Source organism: Aplidium turbinatum, chromosome 16 (assembly GCF_918807975.1).
Source record: "Aplidium turbinatum chromosome 16, kaAplTurb1.1, whole genome shotgun sequence".
In the NCBI taxonomy this organism is placed as follows: domain Eukaryota; kingdom Metazoa; phylum Chordata; class Ascidiacea; order Aplousobranchia; family Polyclinidae; genus Aplidium; species Aplidium turbinatum.
In genome coordinates this window covers 4,712,208-4,728,822 of record NC_137487.1, presented here as the reverse complement: position 1 = coordinate 4,728,822, position 16,615 = coordinate 4,712,208, and the positions used below count along the sequence as shown (strand labels likewise).

The 16,615-nt window shown below is 37.2% G+C and overlaps 1 protein-coding gene across 1 annotated transcript in view; it reads right to left on the bottom strand.

The window, feature by feature from the left end:
- Nucleotides 1–2,746: 2,746 nt before the first annotated feature.
- LOC145785394 (uncharacterized) overlaps nt 2,747–16,615 on the bottom strand; it is a 30,711-nt gene continuing 16,842 nt past the window's right edge. Inside the window, exons 7-17 of the mRNA XM_082597050.1 lie at nt 16,424–16,579; nt 15,775–15,815; nt 11,941–12,072; nt 11,179–11,372; nt 10,299–10,405; nt 9,155–9,305; nt 8,655–8,821; nt 8,056–8,185; nt 7,092–7,201; nt 5,482–5,624; nt 2,747–4,759 (exon numbers count right to left, since the gene is read on the bottom strand). Of these exons, the coding sequence (XP_082453176.1) occupies nt 4,425–4,759; nt 5,482–5,624; nt 7,092–7,201; nt 8,056–8,185; nt 8,655–8,821; nt 9,155–9,305; nt 10,299–10,405; nt 11,179–11,372; nt 11,941–12,072; nt 15,775–15,815; nt 16,424–16,579 (1,666 nt within the window). The 3' untranslated portion in view covers nt 2,747–4,424. The remainder of the gene's footprint in view (nt 4,760–5,481; nt 5,625–7,091; nt 7,202–8,055; nt 8,186–8,654; nt 8,822–9,154; nt 9,306–10,298; nt 10,406–11,178; nt 11,373–11,940; nt 12,073–15,774; nt 15,816–16,423; nt 16,580–16,615) is intronic.

Genomic DNA, 16,615 nt, shown 5'->3' with positions numbered 1-16,615 from the left:
CCACACTCTGTTGGTTTGTTTTGAATCTTTATCCTCAGTCTGACAAAAGCCTTAATAGGTTATTCCTGGTAGTTTCGCATAGCCTACTTGTAGAGGTTTTTGACTCATGGCCGGTTACCGATATTAGCAGAGGAAGTTTTCCGATTCTTGAAGTGTTGTTGCCTGGGAATTGTTTCATTGATTAGGAGCCGCTGAATGGAGATTCGTTGCTCAAGCGCACACCCCAAGAGTCGAACCAGCGCCGATTGATCTTGCAACTTATACGTTTCCAAAATCAAACGCTTACCAACTGAACTAGGCCTACTCGGTAACCGACTCACTCGTTTACCCCTTGCAGCTTACGCTTCTCTTTCTTCTTTGATCTATGGTCATGTGCTAACCTTCACCGAATTTTTCCAACTTCAAGTTTTGCAAACCAAGATTCGACATAGTTTTCCAGCAGTGGTGTTGGTGTTGCGACCGTGCCATATTTTAAACTTAATTGATTGTCCTGGTTTGGTATCACGCACGTTATAACGTCCGCGTTTTGTCACTTCTACCTTTTTCTAGGCTTCTGCTATGTTTGTCATAGCCTATTGTTTTTTCGTTGTGATGGTCAGAAATAAAAACAAACTGAATTGAACAGTGACGACGTCAAAAAGAAAGTTTAGAAACTTTGTGATAGAAACGGCTTTTTTAGCTAGGCCTGGAGAAAAAACACAAGCTGATCAAAAGTATACTATTTCTAATTACAACTTACGGATGCGAAACATGGACAATGAACAGGGCCGCTGAGGGGATATTTTGGGCCCGGTACCAATGAAAACCTTGGGCCCAAAATCACAATATTTTTAGGAAAAACACACTGTATCCAAACAGTGGCGTAGCCAGAAAAAAAATTTGGGGGGAGGCCAAATATTTGATGAATTGAAGAGAACGACAAAGTGTTTAATTTAAGACATCTGCAGTGGCGTTTCCTGGTGGGTTAAGCAAGGTAAGCAATAAAGCTGATGGAAGGTTAGAGCGTGCCGAAGGCACGCGTATTCTAGGGAGTCCGGGGGCATGCTCCCCCGGAAAATTTTTGCAAAATTACACTCAAATAATGGATTATAGCGCTTTCTGGATACACTTTCAGGGTAATATTTGTATGAAATTTATAGACAGATAAACAGCTTTTAACTTATTAAAGGTAGCTGTTACACACGAATGAGCAAAGATTGCGGCTAAAATTAGAGAACACAAAAAAACTTAGCTACACAAAAACTACAAAAAACCCAACAGAGTAAGCGATTCTGAAATTGCTTCCAAAGATTAGTTAAAAGAAGCGTAGGCTAAATCGCGTAAACTTTGCGCGATTTTGGATTTGCAAAATTTATTGGTGTCTTTCTGTGTGTCTAAAACAAGTCCTGGGGGGTGTTAATAGCCAGATGTCTTGAAAAACAATATAAATTTATACAAATTATATTATATTTTTAACAAAGGGTTCAACTTCGGAATCCAAACTTTGAAAATTTAGGGGGGGCCATGGCCCCTTTCGCCCCCCCTGGCTACGCCTATGTATCCAAAGAATACGCTGTGGTTTCTTCGAGTGTCTAGGCTCTGGTCCAAAAGTACCTCTTAGATCTCCCTGTTAACGCTACTGATAATAAACAAAGCAGATAGACGAACGATTAACGCTTTCGAATTATGGAGAAGGATGTTGCCTGTTCCTTGCATAGCAAAGTAACAGGTAAATAAATTTCGAACCAAATTAAACCGAACATATCCCTATCCCTAGAAGCGCGAGTAGTCAAGCAGAAACTTTCCTATTTTGGCCACATCATAAAAAGCTCATCACTGGAAAAAGACAGCATGCTAAGTTTGGTCATGCAGAGGAAGATGAAAGGGTCGTTCCAAAACGAGATGGCTCGACATAGTAACGAATGACAGCAGGATGGGTAGGCTATAGAGGAGCTGAAATAGGTTGTGAGGAATCGAGAGCTGTGGATGGAGATGATTTATATGGTTGGTTGGTTTTGAATCTTTATTCTCGGACTGACAAAGCCTTGATTGGTTATTCCTGGTTGTTTCGCATACTTGTAGAGGCTCTTGACGCAGGACGGTTACCGAGATTGGCAGAGTGAAGTTTCCGATTGTTAAAATGTTGTTTCCTGAGAATTATTCCATTCACTAGGTGTCGCTGAATGGAGAGCAGTCCTGAAATGTGTTGCTCGAGCGCACACCCAGAGTCGAACCAGTGCCGCGTGACCTTGAGCCGGGCGCGTAACCACTGAGCTATCTGGGCTGACGACGACGATAGTGACCAAGAGTCGAAATCGACTGAACGGATGATGATGAAGAAGATATTTTAGCAGGCATTAGTTTATTTTATAGCTAGTAAGTATTTTTAATAGCTATCTCTTTTTCCTTTCAAAGACATAAAATCATCAATCAGTTCAAGAATCCAAAAATTGTAAGACCGCTGTAGGTTATATCAAATTAATTTCAAGTCTTCTTCTTCATCGTGTGTCACACGGCCGTAGCCCATAGCATCATGCAAGCTCTTGCTCTATCGTTGAACTCGGCCAAATCCTGTGCAGAGCACTTTGCTTTTAGGTCAGGGCATTCGAGTAGATGTTGCATCGTTTGCTCCTGTCCGCATTTGCAACTTGTGCTCCCCATGGAATACCCTCAGTGTCTCATCAAAGTTTTACACCTGCCAATGCCAGTTCTTAAGCAGTTGAGGCCTCGCCAATAAATTTCAAGTAAACCAACACACATCTGCAAATTTTTTTAGTTTATTCTACAAATTGCGAAAAAGTGTCATCACATAATAAGTGTATCTTAAAGCAATCTACAGCCTACAGAACCATACTATAGCCTACTACTTCTTTTAATGCGATTTATCCAACATCTCTATGCAATTATTCCACAACCACATCAGTCATTACGCCAGCTGCTCCTTGAAATATTAAGGTTTAATTAGGGTTTAGGTCATTTTTTTATGATAAGCAAATTTATTTAAAATTAATCGATCAAAAAACTTTCAATAAAACGTAATCCCAAATTTTTTTGTACTGTTTCTATTCCTTTTGTACGGTATTTATTTATTTTCCAGTGTTAATGATGAACAAATCACGTAGAATGAGATTTAAAAAAAATCTTACTAGTTGTGTGGTCAACTGGTGATATTCTCAGTATTCACGTTACATACAAAAATTTCCCAAATATGAAACTCAGGAAATTGATGTTAATTGAAAAACAACCAACAAGAAATGATCTGTACAATGAGACATAGTTTAAAATACTTCAGAGTTTCCAAAATTATTGAAAAGAATTCCAACTTTTAGACGTTCAATGCCTTGATATTCGTAATGTATAAAAAAGAAAATAATCGTTAATAGTTAATACGACAGTAGCCTACGCTGGGCGTTACTTATTAATCAAACTTACTACTTAAAAAACTTATTTTAGGCTAATAGCCTACTGTTGGATTCATTTCGAAACAAATTTGGAAACACTGGTTCAATCTGTAAAAAAGTTTAAAGGTAAATAAAAACGTTTAGCATAAGCAAAACAGGTTTTCAGCTGCAATTTTTTCTCACAAGAACTATTTGTGACAGAAAATATTTCTTTTTTCAACGCATATTCAATGCCATAGTCAATAGTCATTCACTAAGAAGGTTTATGACACTTAGCCAACATGACTGATAAGCGCAAGCACAACAACTGTTTCAAGGATTTATTAAAGTCTTTTGTGTTTTCAAATCAAAAGAGGAATAAACTTGAAGCTAAACTACGTCAGTTAACGTTTTAGGTTCAAACATGCACCGGAATGTAAATGCTGAATGAAAACATTCAGCAGGCCAAATTCATAACGCAATATTACACATCTTACAGTTAAATGACAAAAACAAGCAAAAATGAAGCAAAAATTTTATGTACAGTTTGTACAGATTAACAAAACGCTTTGCTTGATTGTGTAGCAGTGGGGTATGGTGTCAAATTTTTTGGGTATTCACATTTTTAGAAAATTTCAAACATGCTTGATTTGCATATTGACTCTTTATCACACCAGTTTACTTTGATATGATCTGAACAGCCATTGAGGAGACTGCAAACCCAATGTGTGTTCAAAACCTGCTGAAAAAAAGTGAATACCTAAAAAAAGGTCATCGTACGCCACTGCTGCGTAGCCTCAAAACGAAGCTTTTGCAAACAATGAGTGACGTCGGCCTGCGCGATGAAAACTGCTAATTTCGATTTAGATTATCTCAGAAGAACGCCTAATTTGTGTAACAATATAATCTGTAATCTACTTTATCTTGGTGAACTGCATCAATGATTATTGACTGGCCAAACGTACGTGAAGTCAGGGGTTCAATCTTATGAATTCCTTGATGAAGTAAAGGCTTGCAAGAGTTGACATAATGAGGTTTGTTTTTAAATTCTCGAAAGTCAAATTTTCAATTGCTTTTCGACAAACGTAGTATATCATCATCCATAGGATGGGCACTGATGACTCTCCGAGCCCAAACAAATTCCCCGCCATGGTTTCCATTGACCGTGGGTTGTGGACCAAATTTATCTATGGTCACATTTGGTAGATATATGTCGCGTACATAAGCAGCTGTTGGGTGGCTTGGAGGCTCTGGCATGATCAGGTTCCGGGTTCGTACAACCTTGTTGTGATAAACGATAATTGCGCACACGACAATCAGGAGCAAAGCAGCAATCCCAGCTACTCCTGCTGTGACCAAAATCACCACCGACGTTCCTTCACCGCCAGTATCATCAGTACCTTTAAAGAGTGTTGTATATGGTCAGTCTAAGCATGCTTTGGGTTCATGAAGTTCGACAAACAAACAAGTTCAAGGCTTTTGTTGGATTAATGCCGCACCATTTTAATCGAAAGGGTAACTTTGTATGAAATCAGTTGCATTAAAAAAAAACAAAAAAAACGGTATGGGCCTAATAGTGGCATATTCTTGATCTTTTGCCATAATTGTAATTTATACTATTTCATGACAGGAGCTATCTTAAACATATCATGCAAATCATCGAACTCATCTTGCAAAATATTACTTTATTGATTTGGGATGTGTGTACTGTGTAAGTACCAGCTGCATATATTTCTTTCGATCTAAGATGAAAAGTAACTTGGATAATCGCTGTATGCATGGTTGCCATTTGGTTTCATGAGTAAAGGCCAAAAAAAGTCGATTACGTAAACGCCAAACAAGTCGAATTAATTCATTGGGTGGTTTAAGTTAGATGATGGCAAAGATTCGAAATAAATCGAAAACATGAGCCATGCTAAGCAATATAAGTTACAGTATTACAGTATTATATTTATGTAAAAAGTAATGTCTTCATCACACGGCCAGTAACTGGTCAATACAGTAAACTAGATGAGTAGAACAATGTAAAAGATGTTATAGCCTAGTTTATTGAAATAACATTTGAGTTAAGATAAAAGCTTGAAATGCTTTTTTTGCGTTTGTAAGGTGCCTGCTATTTTACCTGGTGGATCCGTTGGGTCGACATTAACAACAATTTGAATGTTCCCACTACTGCTGACGGTTTGTACAGGCGACTCTGTGACATTTGACTGGAAGAATGGGGGTGAGTCATCATCATCTTCAAAGCCGAATTGTCGTTTGATTCTGAAGGTGCAGACAATTGTATGATGATAACATGAAAGAAATATGTTTTTTCTACATAAGACTCTTCTATCCTACTTCATTTTTCCAAAAGACGAAACGCTGGAGTTGAATTTTTTTTTTTAAATAGAACAATACTGTTACCAAAACAAAAAAAGTAATTAAAGTTATGTAAAAATACGATTTTCCAAATCCCTTTCGCATGAAATTGCGCTGTGGGGAGGTTATGTCTCGTCCAGCTGTAACCATAAGAATGTTCACATTGAGTCACTGCAACCGTTAACCATTCATTGTCCCTTCTTAGATTTGCCTTGGCATGGAAGTAACTTGGTTCATATGCTCAAAATAAATTGGTAGTTCTTGTTTTCAAAATTTCAATGCAGTCAAATACTTCGAGAATCATATTATGATACTTTCTTTACGTTAAATGTTAAGCATTAGTCATTAAATCCACTTTTCAAATCCCTTAATTCGAATGCTTTAGATTTAGATGAATACGAAAAGTTTTCGAAAGAAATCGAGAAAATTATAAAAATTGTTTCTTTCAGTTTTGCAATTTTAAAATTTGATTCAGTAGCCTATATTTTATTAACAATCTTTAATATCAACTGTTCTTGTAGTTTTTCGAAAGCTCGTTTAGGCCTACTAGAATTTTATTTTGAGATAAAAAAATTTTTTTTATCTCAAAACAAAAAATGTAAAAAGCTTCTATTTGAATAAGCACAACTGAAGATGATCTTGCTGCGAGCTGACCGAAATCAATTTTTAACTGTTTATGATGAACTGACTCGTGTGAACATAAATTCATTACATTAAATTCATTTGCATTACAAGACATGTAACCGAGTCGTTCATATCAAGCATTGTTGTGGGTTTGACACCTGTCTGAAGATATTTCACTTTCTTCATTGCAAAAGCATTATTAGCCTACTAGCCATTGTTATCTAAACTATCAAGTAGTCTTGTGATCGACATTTGCTATAACTTTGCAAAAACAAACTTAATGATGTATTTGTAGCTTTTTATGAAAGATATCGAAATATTAGGAAAAAACATGGAAAAACTCTTTGTTTATTTATTATAACTTTTAAATTTTGACTGGTTATGTATCATTAAAAACATTTTTATATCAACAAAAATACATTTCAAGTGTGCGAAATTGAATTTGGTATTAAAATATGAAATAAATAAAGATCAGACTGGAAACGGCTCCCTGGCCTCCTCCCTAGACAACCAACACAACATTAAAACCTTAACACGTAGGATTGTAGGCTATTAATCTTCTCGGTGTCGAGATGTATTTCGCTTTTATCAGTCGTGTGCTACAATCTTACAATTATTGGTTTTGATTTTTTTTTTTGAATCTTTATCCTCGGATTGACAAAGCCTTGATAGGTTATTCCTGGTAGTTTCGCATACTTGTAGGCCTAGAGGTTCTTGACGCACTGTAGATGATATTATAACACTCACCTGCTCAAGACGCTAACATCTCTTTTCTTCCTGGATGCTTCTGATGAATCGGTACAACCTTCAGAACATCTGGTGATGTCATCTCCACTTTGACATACTATGACGGAACACTGAAGAAAGAAGCAACATTCTTCTGACGGGTCGTCAAGACATTGTTACATAAGCTTTCAATACCGCAGCGGATGTTGGTTGACAAAAAAGGCATTGCGACTCATACTACATATTAATACTTGCGTTTTAATTGCTCATTGCAAGTTTAAAGTATTTTTGTGAAGACGTAAAACATACTTTAGTAGCCTATAAAAGTACGTAATGATTCAATGGTTACAGAAAATTATTTGGCTTAATTTTTGCCTTTTTCAAAAGTTATTAGGCCAACTTAACAGAAAAAATTTGAATTTGTAAAAATTATTGTGAAAATCTTAGAGTCTGTTTCTGGTAGCTTTGTCCAAGAAAACCAAATATAGTTGTCTATTTAGTTTTCAAGATAATTTTTTTCGGTTATTCTTTGCTGTCTTGACTGATTCCTTGCAATTTCCTTGCGCAAAATCCTAATTTTATCACCCTCTTAATCCAGAGGTGGGAAACATTTTGCATACACGGCCAAATAAAGTAGTGACAATGCTGCAACGATGCATTTTTTAAATCTGTCACTGGCCGGATGCATATAGGCTAGCAGGTAGGCCCTAAAAGGGAGATCATCAGAAGGTCCTTTAGAGCAATTGTTTTTTGCTTGGCATTGAGCACTTTTTGTAGTATTAATAGTATTTATTGTTTATAGCAGTTTTGAATATTTTTGCGGTGACGCACAAAATCTTTGCGTGGGCCTGATCTGTCCCGCAGGTCGTAGATTAACTGCCCTGCTTTAGTTAATGTTTGTTCGCAGCTTGGCAAGGCGTGTGTTTATTGGTCGATGTGGTCTGACTTCAAACTAATCACAGCAGCTCAATCGCTTCGATCATACCTGAATATTGACAATAGTTGGTCCGTCATCACTGGGCAATGTTTCTCGAAATCGAAATGCTGATATGCCGAAGTGATTCTCCATGGGTGAAGAGGCGGCGTATTGGTCCATCGTGCTGTCTCGTATGCACCTGAGACAAGAGGAGTTAGCTTACAATATGTAGACTGCTGTGGAAATTGAGTTCACATTTTAGAGCATTTTGGCCTAATACATTGCGAGTGGAAGGTTGCACATGTAGAATGTACAATTGTAGGCTACATTGTACAATCTTCTATGTGCAATCTTCATGTTTTGTACCACCAATCAACTCTTCTAAGTAATACACTTCAGTAGATGCCGATGACGTTGGTTTTGCTTTAAAATGTGTAGACTCGCATCATCTTTCAAAAGCAAATAGCCTTTAACAGTCAAAGTGCTGTATGTAAAACAAGCAGTTAAAACAAGTGCCTCCGCTATGATAATTACAGAAGTTAAAGACTTTATCTTCAGTAATTTCTTTATATCTTTAATTTGACAACCGACAAAGTTAGAAAGTATCCTATCAAAGTCACATGCAAAAAATGTAGTCTATCAATCGTGAGTTTTCTGGTCATTCTTACCCATCGCTTATCATCTCGTACGATGTTGTGGAACCATCTCCTGGCAAGGCAATGCAATTATCGGTGAATACTTGCAAGTTCTCCCCACCGCCCACGGCCCGAATGCCGAAGAAGATGTCGCTGTTTACAGTAAAGCTGAGGGGGTAGTCGTAAGGCCCAATAGCTTGCTAAAAGAAAGTTGCAGACCGTCATTCACGTTTTTTTAAGCATTGATGCAGTAAAACAAGTCACTTTTGAATTTTTTACATTCAGTTACATGTTCTTCGGTCAGAAAAAATATGTTTCAAATGTTTACAAGACATTTAATTAAAAAAAAAAATTGCAGAATTTTGATCGAGGTCATTCAAAACAATCATTTAAGCAACAAGCATACAGATGACAATTTTGTACTAAAAATTCAAGCTGAATATGAAATGACGGATTATAAAAAGCATTTGAGATCCTATGAAATGTAATTTGGAAGATTACCTCAACCTAATTACAAAGTCAAACTCTCTTACGTCAAATGAAGAACTGTTGTAAAAGTCCAAGAAAAACGAAAATTCTCCCAATCCAGGAACATCTAATAAATCCACCGTTCTGTCTATTGGCTGGAATGACGCTGTCAGGTTACCAAGCTTTGAAAAGCTGCATGAAACCGGAACAAAGTACCTGCATGCAGGAAAACAGTTACAATTAATGCACAAACTTTATTGCGGAAAAAGTATTGTGAGTGGTGGTTCGACTGCAAGCCTGTGTTTCTACGGAGAGCATACGCTGACATTGGTATAGGCTACTTCATATCGTTAAAAAAGATAAAAAGCGTATGTAGGTTATCAGTGTGTTCGATTTGAGCCTTTGAAAATACTACAGAAGAATAAAAGTATCAAAGCGATAGTTTGGTTGGATCATTATCCGCAGTCTGAGAAAGCCTTTTTGTAAGCTTAACCTTTTATATGCTTGTAGAGTGTTTTGCTACTCGTCGTTGTATGAGCCTCTGGGGAGAGTCTATCCTTTTACCACCCCAGATTCACGATGTTCCCGGACTAAGCTGGAAGGCTACCAGAAAGCAGCTAGGCTACCAGAGAGCAAGATGGTACGACGATGTGGTCTGCGGTCTGTTCTACTGACACAGACCCAAGGTTGACTGAATGAAGTTTAACTTGTTGTAAAGTGCTGCTGTACGTTAATTATAATGGAGCTATATGAACTGAATGGATGGCGAACATGAGGTTTGTTAATCAAATGGACGCTTGGAGAGTTGTCACATCTACAATTGTTTCTTTTGTTTGTTCATTCGTAGAGTCGGGTTGTTACCCAATTACGATCGATCGGTACAGTCTGATACACTTCAATCTAGTGCTTCGCTTATTAATAGTATTATTATTGTTTTATAGTATAAAGCAGGGATGTCCAACTTTTTATTATAGTGGGCTGCATTTTCACATGAAATAATTCAATGGCTCGCAGAACCCATTAAATTAAAAAAAAAATGGTACATAAAAATAAACAATTAAAAATCATTAATTTCATCTTTGAAAATATGAACAAATAGCTATAAAATAGGTATCAGAGTAGACTATTTACTAAACATAAAGTGTATAAACCAAGTTCTCGCTATTTCAATAATTCAAGAATTATGGTTTGTTCTAGATGGCTTCTTACCACGCTCCGCGGGTGATAGGGGAATCTGAGTTTTGAGTTTCATCATCAGATCCGCCATTTGCAAAAAGTCGAATGACATTCCAATATTTGATTTCCCAAAATGTTTCCTAAAATTGAAGAGCTTCACAACCGTTGTTACGAAATAAGCTACACAACACAGTTAGTCTAATGCGGGGATGGTCAAACATTTAAAGTTGGTGGCCAAAAACTGTTTAAGATTTAAAACATGGGCTAAATTAACATCAAAAACTATTTAGTTGTTGCAAGTCTCCTGGCTGTCCTTGCTTATTCTGATTGGCTGATAGCAAGACGTGCAGAATTGTTATTGGGCCAGATTAGCAAAAAAGGATCGGACCTGGCCAACGGGTGGTAGTTTAACCTACCCATTCGTGGTTTAGTCTAATGGTTACAAAGCTTTCGTGGTACGACGAGGCCTTTCAAAACATATAACATTTGTGTCCAAAGTTTCAATAAAAAATACATTTTATGCATTGACATTGTAGCATATAGCATAGTCTTGTTTCGCAATTGTAGATAGACTAGGCAGGGTTAAGCAAATTAAGTCAAAGAATTGTTCTCTAAATTTAGTTGGAATTTTTTTCCTGGTTTGTTTTTGCAATTTTCAATGCAAATTCTGTTTCAAATACAACTTCTAATAAACTACACAAGGACATTCTATAGATTTTGATTTGTAAATGCGGCGCAAATGGGTAAGCTACTGACCCTGTCATTTTTGAGTGCCCCGTCTACAAAGCACCAAATGGTGTGTACTGTACTGTGTATGGCATAGCAGCGCTGGACAAATATATAGCCTACTGACCTGGCTTTCCATCACCTGCGCAAAAACTTGGAATAATTTGTCTCACATAGAAGTCCTAACCTGAATTCTCATGCTGCATTGATTGTACTCCATCGTGAAAGCATAAACATCATTTTCACTTTGTATTCGACATTCTTCGGGAATAAATGTTGACGTCACAGATGTGCTCCCAAGCGTGACAAGAGGGTTATCGACAGCACAAGTTGGAAGAGTAACTGTCATCGAGTTAGCTTCACAGACCAATTCAAGGTTTGCTGTTGTAGAATGAAAAATATCGATAAGTCACTTATAGTATATGCTAAAATAACTGTAAGCTTTAGTCTACTTTACAAAAATCAAAAAAAGACATAACATTCAAATATAAAAAGTACGATAACGAGCTAACTTTGTCTAATGTAGGCTACAAACCTAATCAAAGATGCATTCTAGTGGTATTTTAATCATGGGTTTATATAATTTAAAACTAATTTTATTTGTGTACAAAAAACCTGAAAGTGCGTAATCTGAAGTTAAAAGTACTTGCTAGGTTTAACTATAAATCAGTTTTGTTGCATGTAATTTGGAGTTAAATAAGCAATTTTATATTGGGCCATTTGAGAAAAGAGTTTTATTTAGCCGATTAAACGGAAAATTTGTCCGTATGTTTTTAATAAAGATAAATTTAGTTTTAAAGTTGATGTTTTAACTAAAAACTTAATGTTTTTGACAATACTAAAAAAGAAATCTGAAAATCATTTTCAGATGTTTCAACAAAATTTTCACAAACACAGAGATAAAAAATCTTTCTTGAGAAGTATCGGCTACAATAGGTTTCCTTCTTACGTCTGCAAGTTCGTCCATCTTCATCAAGAAACCAACATGGTCTTGGACAAGCACATACATAAGTGGTTTCGGAAACGGTTGTACAAACGTCACTGCATCCCCCATTGTTCACTTTGCAAGGAGAAGACGTTCCTAGCAAATACAACAAAACAGTTGTGGAATGCATGGTAAACAAAAACTGTAGATATTTACAACCATCTGGGTCTCCCCAGCTAACATACCCTAATCGGGCCGGTATAGGGCCAATGCGGTGTTATATCGGGTCCCTTTATTGGCACGATACAGTAATCTATACAGGCCCGGTAAGAAAGTGCAAACAAGTTCTATACTGGGCCGATACAGTATTACTACAGTTGCCGGCACGATGCCATTACCCAACCGGTATTTGTACTTTTAACATACCCTGATCGGGCCGGTATAGGGCCAATGCGGTGTTATATCGAGTCCCTTTATTGGCACGATACAGTATAAGCTATACAGGCCCGGTAAGAAAGTGCAAACAAGTTCTATACTGGACCAATACAGTATTAATACAGTTGCCGGCACGATGACATTACCCAACCGGTATTTGTACCTATACCATACCCTAATCGGGCCGGTATAGGGCCAATGCGGTGTTATATCGGGTCCCTTTGTGGTAAAAGTGGAAAAAGAGCCTTTGTGGTACGAACCGAAGATAAGGTTGTTTGGTCTGAACTTTGGGTACGAACTGGTAAGAACGGATTTTATGATGTAAGAATCGTCGGTACGAACTTGTAAGAACGGATGTTATGACGTAACCACCGGTAAAAACCCTAAGAACGAACTTGGTATCGAACCCTCCGACCTAGGACGGGTTCTGTACGAACGAGTGATGCTGATAGGTGATGTATTAATCTAAGTACGAACCTTAGTTAGAAACTACAGGCTTTTCTATTTTATAACTTGGTTTACTTATAAAAAGCAACAAATAAATATTTTTTCTATTGTGGTCTGTAAAGAGTGATTCTTTTTAAGTAATCTTCAACAGTTCAGTGTTCGATTCCCATGACTGAGTTTTTTTTTAATCAATTTGACTAATGATAATGTAGTCTGTGTTCGATTCCCACGCATGTTGCTTTTTTTTTAAATCGATTTTACTAATGATAATGTGCTCTGTGTTCAATTCCCATGTCTGATGTTTTCTTTTTTTAAATCGATTTTATTCATGATAATGTGCTCTGTGTTCAATTCCCATGTCTGATGTTTTCTTTTTCTAAATCGATTTTATTCATGAAAATGTGCTCTGTGTTCGATTCCCATGTCTGAGTTTTTTTTTTAAAGCAATAAAAATGTAAAATTTTATATGTTAGATGTCCTGTTTTTCAGTTGGTGTGCAACTGTGCATACATAATCACAGTGGTTGCAATGACTACAAGATACAGAAAAGACTTTGAAACATAACCAGCTTATTTTGATTAATGCACAAAGCAACCTTTTAACCTGAAATTAAAACGATGTGATATTGAAACAAGCAAGTGAATCTAAAAAACAAGCCCAAAACAGCCAAATCAACACAAAAACAAGCCCAATAATTTGCAACCAAACTGTAGCTACAATGTACAATGTTGCCTTTACCAAACTGTACTGTGCCAATATCGGCTGTACTGTGCCAACACCTTACCAAGCTGTACTGTACCATTGCTACACCGGATTGCCATTATAAACTGTAAGCCTACAGGTTTGCCTTTACCACACAATACGATGCCAACACCGGATTACCCTTACACAAACTGTACACTTTTGCCGTTACACAAACTGTACACTTTTGCCTTTACCACACAGTAATGTGCCAATACCGGATTGCCCTTACACAAACTGTACACTTTTGCCATTACCACACAGTAGACTACTGTGCCAATACCGGATTGCCATTACACAAACTGTACAGTTTTGCCATTACCAAACTGTACTGTGCCAATACCGGATTGCCTTTACATAAACTGTACAGTTTTTCCATTACCAAACTGTACTGTGCCAATACCGCATTGCCTTTACACAAACTGTACAGTTTTGCTGTTACCAAACTGTACTGTGCCAATACCGGATTGCCTTCACATAAACTGTACAGTTTTGCTATTACGAAACTGTACTGTGCCAGTACTGGATTGCCCTTACACAAACTGTACAGTTTTGCCATTACCAAACTGTACTGTGCCAATACCGGATTGCCTTTACATAAACTGTACAGTTTTTCCATTACCAAACTGTACTGTGCCAGTACTGGATTGCCCTTACACAAACGGTACAGTTTTGCCATTACCAAACTGTACTGTGCCAATACCGGATTGCCTTTACACAAACTGTACAGTTTTGCCATTACCAAACTGTACTGTGCCAGTACTGGATTGCCCTTACACAAACTGTACAGTTTTGCCATTACCAAACTGTACTGTGCCAATACCGCATTGCCTTTACACAAACTGTACAGTTTTGCTGTTACCAAACTGTACTGTGCCAATACCGGATTGCCTTCACATAAACTGTACAGTTTTGCCATTACCAAACTGTACTGTGCCAGTACTGGATTGCCCTTACACATAAACTGTACAGTTTTGCCATTACCAAACTGTACTGTGCCAATACCGCATTGCCTTTACACAAACTGTACAGTTTTACTGTTACCAAACTGTACTGTGCCAATACCGCATTGCCCTTACACAAACGGTACAGTTTTGCCCTTACAACATTGTATCGGCCCGATACAGGCTTTGTATCAGACAAACTGTACCATTTTGCCGATACAATACTGTACGTTGCCGGTATTGGCCCGATACAGTGCAAACGTTACCGATACACCCGATACACGCCGATACAAATACAGTATTGGCGCAATACTGTGATGTTTGCTGGGTCATCAGTGATGAACATACTACACATAATACTCAATAAAAAGGAGTCAGCGTCTTATCTGCTGGTTGACATATGTGCAGTGTGCACTAACTGCACTTATCTACCTTTGTGTATTAGGCTACTTACATTGCTATGTAGCCTACCCTAGTTAACTGGTGAAAAAATATCTCGAAGTTGAGGGTTTGCCCCATGAGTTTTAAAGTCTTGATTAAATGACCAATGCAACTCTGTTTTTAAATCAAAGGAACCTTAATTTAAAGTAAGACAATAAAGAAATCAAATCAGCTACAAAACACACATTTCGACTGATATTTATTACTCACACTTTTGATAGGCTATTGCAAAAATTACTTCAGAATCAAAAACTTAACTCTAATTATACCACAAATGGATAACCCAGGTCAAAAACAAATTTTTTTGTTAGTGTCTGGGATGTTGTGCCTAAAATGTAATCATTTTTCCCATCAACTATACTTTTTGAGTAACGATATAGCCTACCTCTCTGTGACGCTGGATTTTATTTTGTTTTCATACATCTCAAAAAGACCAGAATAGGCTACATGTAAAACTTTTCTAAAGCAGGCTTCTTGCAAAACATCAACACAATTGATTATTATATTAATGAAATTTTAAACAATGCAAAGCGGTCAGAGGCATCACAAATGTACGAAGTGTGTTAAAATATCAGCTAGGCCATAGGCTATAGGTTTATGCATCATCCACAAATTTTCACTTACGGAGATTTTTCGAGTAGGCTACCGTACGTTTTTTCAAGGCAGTTTCTTTATTGCTTAAGCGAATTAATATACACCCTTGTCAGAACAAATTATAACAAGTGTATCTGATAAAAAAAAAGATTCAAGCCCATGGTTCAAACACGGGATTCAAATAGGCTAATATCAAGCAACTAGTAGAAACATCATACTTAAATCAAGATAATGTAATGCAATTCTAACTACAAACCTCCAACAAAGACAGTGAGACACCGTTGCTCAGATGCGAATCTGTAGAATATAAAAAAGTTGTGTATGAACATGTTGTAGGTCCAACATGCAGTCTTTACTGGTATTTAGCCTACAATTCCTCGACATTTTCAATTATACCACCCACTCTCTTTAAGTTGTGCATCACAGAAAATAACAAAACGATTAAATCAAAACCAAATATGAATTTTCGTAAAGCGTCTTCTATGCTACTACATTTCTATATATTTTAAACCGATGCTTTTCACTCTAATTTTAAGTTATGCATGATAGAAAATAGAACGAGTTTGAACAAAACAACAAGATAAAAACCGAATGTAAATTCTCATGATAAAAAGGTGAGTCCCACACTTGAATCCAAGCATCGGGGGATGAGAAGATAAGGTTCTCATTATACTAAGCCTTCGGTACTAACGAGAGTAGGGTGGCCAGTTCCTTTCTCTCGGCCGCCTTTCCTTAAGCAACTACGCCAACCCAATTTATTACACCCTGGGTAGAGGCGAGCGGTGTTTTGTCAACAACCAGCATAAGCAGGGAGTCGAACCAGGATTGCATCATTGGAAAGCGAGCGCCTTACCCGCTGCGCCATCCCACTGCTATATTCTCATGATACGTCTTCTATTTCTTACCCGGCTGAGTCTTTTGATGTAAAGCAGATAATGTTACTTCCAAGTTGATCAAAGGTTGGAACCCAGGAGATGTTGACACGGTAGACATTTTCTGGAAGGGTTTCCAGGGAGGATTTAGAGGCTCCATAAGGATACTGGAATGTTACTTCGGTGATGCTAAGATATAAATGATCAAAATAATTTTAGATTAGA